The sequence below is a fragment of the Urocitellus parryii genome, chromosome 4 (assembly GCF_045843805.1).
Source record: "Urocitellus parryii isolate mUroPar1 chromosome 4, mUroPar1.hap1, whole genome shotgun sequence".
Taxonomy (NCBI): Eukaryota; Metazoa; Chordata; class Mammalia; order Rodentia; family Sciuridae; genus Urocitellus; species Urocitellus parryii.
This window is the reverse complement of record NC_135534.1, coordinates 61,184,502-61,191,309: the sequence shown is the minus strand read 5'-3', so window position 1 is coordinate 61,191,309 and position 6,808 is coordinate 61,184,502. Positions and strand designations below refer to the sequence as shown.

The following is a 6,808-nucleotide window of genomic DNA, read 5'->3' as shown; positions in this document are numbered from 1 at the left end:
AAAACAGAGGCAAAAAGAGGCAAGAGGGGAAAAGGAGCATGTTTCCAGTAAAACATGGAAGTAAACCCTTGGGGAGGAGTGGAATCTATAAGTGGAGAACTGGGTGGACTAAGGCTGTGAAGTTCTGGGGAAGAAACTGCAGAAAGAAGAGAAACTCATGAGGAAGGCTGGGGAAAATAAGTAATTGAAAAACATAGAAAAAACCTAACCATTAAACCAAAATTTCACTGAAATCATTTTATGAGTGGTGACTAAGGAATAGAAAGCAAAAAATTTCCCACATTAATTATTAACAGTCTCCCTTCTTTCATGGAGTACAAGAGAGAGGTGTATTAGCACAAGGTCTGAACTAGAGCTCATTTCTTTATGTCTTAAATGCCTTGTCTTCCCACATTCCTTCATGAATAAGAGACACAAAAATAATGTACACCATTGCAATGAAAAATGATTTTATTAGGCAGAAACCAGATGCTCAAAGGCCTTCATAAGTTCCCCAATATTTAGTAGTTGTTCTCTGGGGAAAAAGGCCTTTTGTATGAGATAGGTAGCAGGAAAGGTAGCTTAGTGGTATTTGTGAGACAGGGCATTGGCCACACCAGCCACCACCTTCTGAAAAGCAGCCTGTGCCTCTGGAGTGAAATCCTTGCCCAGGTGATGGGCCATCACAATCACAATCATATTGCCCAGGAGCTGTGGGAAGAAAGAAGAGGTGTGAATATGAAGAGTCTGAGCATGAACAGAGAATATTCCAACCTCATCTCCAGCTGTGCTTGTGGTTGTAATTATAAAATAAAAGCAAAATGATAGCTGGACTTAGCTTCTGCTACAGATATGAATTCTCATGTATCTGTCAGAATTTAAAAGCATAAGTTTTCTTCCCTATCTCCCTAACCCAGAAGATAAATTTTTCACTGTTATATGAAAACTTTAAAACTGTGCAAAGAAACACGACAAATTTTATTTTTCTTACTTGAAAGAGAAATTAGAACTGCATTTTAAAATAGACAATTTTTTAAATGTAAATTTAAAAATGAAATATTTTTAATTTACAAATACAATCTAAAAAGTTAAATGGAAGAAGACAGAGCAGATATTGAAGAAAACAAAAACTGGAAAATGAAAATGAAATGAGAGGAAACAATTGTTGTCAATGGAGAATAAAAGATCAACTGTCCCAAACACTGATACCTTTGCCTCCTGCTATAAACTTATCCTTAGGGAGGAAAAGAAAGGATCACATTGAGGGGATGTCCTCGACTCACCTTGAAGTTCTCAGGATCCACATGCAGCTTGTCACAGTGCAGCTCACTGAGACTTGCAAAGGTGCCCTTGAGGTTGTCGAGGTGTTTCAGGCCATTACTAAAGGAATCAATCACCTTCTTGCCATGCGCCTTCACTTTAGCATTGCCCATAACAGCAGATGCAGAGGACAGGTCCCCAAAGGAATCAAAGAACCTCTGGGTCCATGGGTAGACAACCAGCAGCCTGAGGGGGTGAAAAGAGCCAGGTCACAGAGAAAGTCAGTGCCTGTCAGAGATGTCTGTCTCCACAGGCTCAGCTTCCATCCCCCTCCTCACCCCAAGCTGCCTCATGACATGGATACTCACCTGCCCAGGGCCTCACCACCAACTTCTGCTGCATTCACCTTGCCCCAGGCAGTGCTAATGGCATTCTTCTCCCCATCACTCAGATGCACCATTGTGTCTTTTTTGGGGGGTTGCTAGCAAACACAAGTGTGTCAGAAGCAAGTATAAGCAGCAGCTGGCCCTGCTCTGTCCTTTATGCCCAGCCTTGACTCCTGCATTCCCTGCCCTAATGAGCTCATTGGCCAAGACTAGGGTGTGGCCCTACAGGTTGAGGTTTGGATGATGACAGCCATAACAGTCCTTGGCAGCTCTGGCACTGCCTTGGAGTCTGACTTCAGGCTCTCTGTCCTCCTTCTTCATATCTACTGGTCCCATGCCAGCAGTTCAAGTTGCCCCTAAAATCAGCCTCCTGGGCAACTTTACTTCTATGAAGTTTGGAATAACTGCCTGGTAGGTCTATTAGAGATTATTTCCCTAATTTCTTATTCTATGAATTGGGAAAGGAAGCCCAGGAAAATATAACATACTTGCCTGTTGTGGTTAAGCACAAGATTGTATGAACGTAGCTCTTCCTGTTTCTGCAGAATATGCAAACTAACCCACAGACAGAATGGATACAGCCTCTATTATGGTTCTAAGTATGTCTTCCTTCTCCTGGTTTGGATTAAATCCTCCTGGTAAGAAAATAAATATTCATTCATTCATTCATTTGTTGCTGTTTTTTTTTTTCTGTGTGTGTTTGCATTAATTTGGTCACCTGATCAAATAAATGATGTTCCAAAAATAGAATAAATCTGAATCCAAACATATTTTGTGTAATAATTTCTTCATTAGGTTTTGTGACCCAGACATGGAAACAGAGAGATTGCCTAATACAGTAGAAATGAAAATTAATATAAAGCCATTTAAAACACGAAGTTGTGTGTAGTATTAGCAGAAGCAACATTTTCAAATGGGAGACTAATGAGGGATGGTTCTACCTGGAGTCATCTGGGAAAATGTGAAAGCAGAGAAGATCCTCTGATTTAAATCTAGTAGTCAGAAGGTGACAAGACATTCTGCCCTTGGCTATGGTTTTCTTTCCCTGCTAAGCTTCGAGGAATGCTGTGTTTTAGAATCATGTCCTTGGTTAAAATTCTTGCCCTCAGTCTCTTTTTCTCTATATATGTTTTCTTTTTCTCTCCAGGTTTTCCAGTAGTGTTCCCCTTCCCCTTCTTTTTGGTACCACATAATACAGTGCTAAGTTCTCAGGATAGAACAAACCTCTGAAGTGTAAAGTTTGGTTTTGGTTATTAGAAGACACAATTTTAAAAAAGCAAAGGCAACCAACATTTTCCAATGACAGTATAAGATCTCGACTTTCCTGGAGGACTCTCTTAGTCATCTTTCCACTTTCTATCATCTCTACCTCCTGGAATTTGTCCTTCAATTACATTCCCATTTCCGTTTAAAAAGGGGGCATGCTTTTTAATTTCTCTTATCATGTTTCTACTTTATAATCTCCTCCTGATTCTGGGACCCCAAAATGTAGAATCTTCCTTATTTTCCCTTGTTGTCCCTGGCAACACATGTTTCACAGAGAGAGCTCATCCTCTCAGCTCTAATACTTTGAAACCCAGTTACACCAATATTTTTAGGTCACCCTGAAAAAGAGGTATTCTGTATTTGTTGTTATTCCAAGGAAATTAACTAAATTTTTATTTTCTTTTTTTCTGGGATAAGAGGTCTTTCAAATATTTTAAATGATAAAAAAAGATTTAGCTTCACCTTTAGATTTTTGGGTTTTATTATATTAAAATCTGAATTAGTCTTATAACTGTTTTAGTCCAGATTATTTTCAGTATCCCCTTTTACTTCTCTCCTGCCAGAGGTCAAGAATGTAGATGAGGTATAAATGTGTTATGGGGAAATTCTGTTGCATCTTTTCCAAGGATCCTATCCCTAAAACCTATATATCTTACTAGAAATGCTATTGAAAATTTTCATATTTTTCTGTAAAGAGCCAAATTGTCCAGGCTACAACTTTGCATTCTTGTTTGACAGAAATTAGCACTTTTTAAGATCCCCTTATCTTTTTCTGTGCTCTGAAATGTTTCTTCTAAATTTTATGTTGTTTCTTCCTCAATGACTGTCCTATGGCAACTCTCTTCTACTGTCAACTGCTGCAGATACTATCATCCAGGCCTCAGAACAGGGAAGCTGATTTGGGGACTGCTGCTCACTGTGACTTGTGTGGAATCAGAAATTTTCTTCAGTTTCCCGGTTCTGTACAGACAAGCCTGTAAGTTATCAGGAGACTATCAACAGCTCGGGTATAGATAGCCAAAACAAGTTATAAGAAATGATGAGTAGTGATAAATGTGGTTATGTTCAGAGCCTCTGGTTCAGATTTGGACCATTCAAGAATTCAAGTGGGGCTGGTTTCGTGGCTCAGTGGTGGAACATTTCTGCCATACATATGAGGCACTGGGTTTGATCCTCAGCACCACATTAAAAAAAAATAAACAGAATAAAGGTGTTGTGTCCATCTATAACTTTAAAATATATATTAAAAAAATAGAATTCAAGCTCCATGAGGCTCACTTTCCCCTTCACAGTTGTGAACTCACTTCGATCCTGCAAAGGTCCCACAGCACCCCTGATACCAGCCCCCACTGACCACCCAATACACACACCGGCACAGGCAAGTACTAAAAACCCTAAAAAAAGAAAAAAGGAAAAAGAAGAAAAGACAAGTCTCAAAGTTTATTTGCTTTCCTCCAATTATTCAAGCTTTATTATATCCTAATGTTCTGGACAAGAAGGAACCTAATCTGAGTTTATCAACAGGATGAATATTAACTTTCTTCAAAAAAATCAGGACACCCATCCATTGGAACATGGTATCATTATTTGTTTCAAAAATGACATTCAACTAGAATATTTTTGTATATGCTCTGCAGTTTAGTTTCCACGGATTCAAGCAAAGTCTAGCTACTTGCTACAGTCTTCTCTCCCACATGCACAATCTCTTGGTGACCTCAGCTTAACATCTTCCCAGAAAAAATAAAACAGCTACAAAGACACACAATAGTTTGAGAATTGATCGTTTCACTCATTAAAAAAAAAAAAAAAAAGCTATATCTCACTGGAAAGCAATGTAGTCAACAAAATAGAACATTGAGAAAATATATCTAATTATTACAGAACAATTGGCAGCCTACTCTAGAACATGCACACTGATGTTTTCTCCCTCAGGCTTAAGTGCTCACTCAACATGAGCTTCTGTTTACCTTATGAAGTGGGCATAGTGTTAATGTATGCAGAGCTATTTCTAAAGCTAAATTGGACCTTCACCTCTTTAGAGCTAAAATCTTGGCTTCAGTATGTGAAAAATAATTACAAATATGTGAAAATAATTCACAAGCCAAACCTTCAATGCCCTTCCCTGAGTCTAAAGACTTTGATAATCTAGGAGAACATTATGCTATATTCTCTTTATATTAAATTAAATTATTTTAAAACTTTCTTTGAAATGAAACTGACAATATTGCTTTCCTTCCACTCCCCTCTTAGACACACACACTCACACACACACACACACACACACACACACACACACACCTCTTTTCACCTTTGACCTCCTCACCATCAGCATCGGGATATGGTCATCATTCATGTTGAACAGGAAGTACCATCAATGTCATGTTCTGAAATGTACAATGTGAGAATTTTTAGGCCTAACTTATTTCTTTTATTCAATATGGAAGGAATAGGAGAGGATGCATTACTAAAACATTCTTTTATTTTTCCCCTTTCCAAGATTATGACATCCATAATATCTTTATCTGCTTTGAAATACTCTCAAAGCCTCTTATGCTCCTCCTCATATCTGACTCTATGAGGACTTAAGGATGCTCAAGAATGTGACAGTGATCTTCCTAAAATTTCTCTGGAATATCTCTGCTTCTGGGATATGAGTTTGTGGTTCTTGAAGATCCTACTCAGAAATGTTTGTCTGGACTGCTGTGTACAATGTCCTGAGAAGGAACACATGGATATACCAGGGCCTCTGACCTGAGACACAGTTGGAACCAATGAAGGGCAACTCATTGTCAATGTGTCTTGGCAGAACTTGTGATAGCTTTATAACAGAAGATACCAGTGTTTATTTAAGCTTTCAAGTAACTCAAAAAGTAACAAACAAGAGAATGATATAGATTTAAAGAAATGGATACAAGTTAGAAATTTCTACAAATCCATCTAAATTTACTGAGAGCAAAAACCACACACACAGGAATAAATGGAATTATCTAGGCAGAGAGCAAATGACTGATTTTAGAGAGCTTTAGTTTCTTGAATGAGATCCTTTCAATATTCATATTGTCCTCCAACCTGGAATTTTTGAGACAAGGAATAATGAGTCACTCATTCATTGATTATTCCCCCGAATAAATGTTCAATTTATGTAAGAATTTGGTGCAAGGCACAGTAGGCATGCAAGATAAAAAAAAAAATAAGTAGAAATGTTTAGGAAGGATGATATACATGGATGGAGAGTGGGAAAGAGAAGAAGAATAGAAGGAAATACCAGGTCCAGGTATATGCATATATATTTGACTAATTAGTGTTATGGTGGGCTGTCTTTTAGCAACTATTGCTACATTCCCCACCCTGGTGAGCAAAGTGGCCTAGGATTTGGCAGCTCGTTGGCTTGTAAGGATGAAGGTGTACCCGCATTCTTCAGTTCACTTCAACTGGCTCTGATGTTGGCCATTCTAGCTTTTGTGTGTCTGAACTCTAAAATCTTGTGCTCCTTAAGCTTATGTCCTAACCTCATCTTGTTCAACATTTGCTTCTACAACTATATCCCCAGTTTTATTTACAAATGTGACTCATTTTGATAGAGTGGAAAGTCTTCTAGCATTGAACTCATCCAATTCAGTCATTTTATATATTTTATATATAGAAAAGCAAGTATGGGGTTGGGAGTATGACTCAGTGATAAAATGCTTGCCTTGCATGTGCAAGGCCCTAGGATTGACTTCCAGCACTGAAAAAAATAAAAAATAAAATGAAAAGAAAACAATTCTGTAGAGCAGGAATATTATCAATTAACTCTGTACAGATTTCTTCCTTGTCTCTAGGAATTTTTGATTCTAAGAGTATTTTGAAGTGGTATAATGAATAAATATTTTACCATAGCTTGAACCCTCTTTGTTCCTTATTTGGGTAATTCTTTC

At 38.0% G+C, this 6,808-nt stretch overlaps 1 protein-coding gene across 1 annotated transcript; it reads right to left on the bottom strand.

Annotated features, from left to right (window-relative positions):
- Positions 1–420: 420 nt before the first annotated feature.
- Positions 421–1,769, bottom strand: LOC113191292 (hemoglobin subunit beta-S/F). Its single transcript, XM_026400965.2, has 3 exons — positions 1,608–1,769; positions 1,263–1,485; positions 421–690 (listed from the first exon to the last, which is right to left on the bottom strand). Exons 1-3 carry the CDS (start codon positions 1,697–1,699, stop codon positions 562–564), a joined length of 444 nt encoding a protein of 147 aa, XP_026256750.1. The 5' UTR covers positions 1,700–1,769; the 3' UTR covers positions 421–561.
- Positions 1,770–6,808: the final 5,039 nt, after the last annotated feature.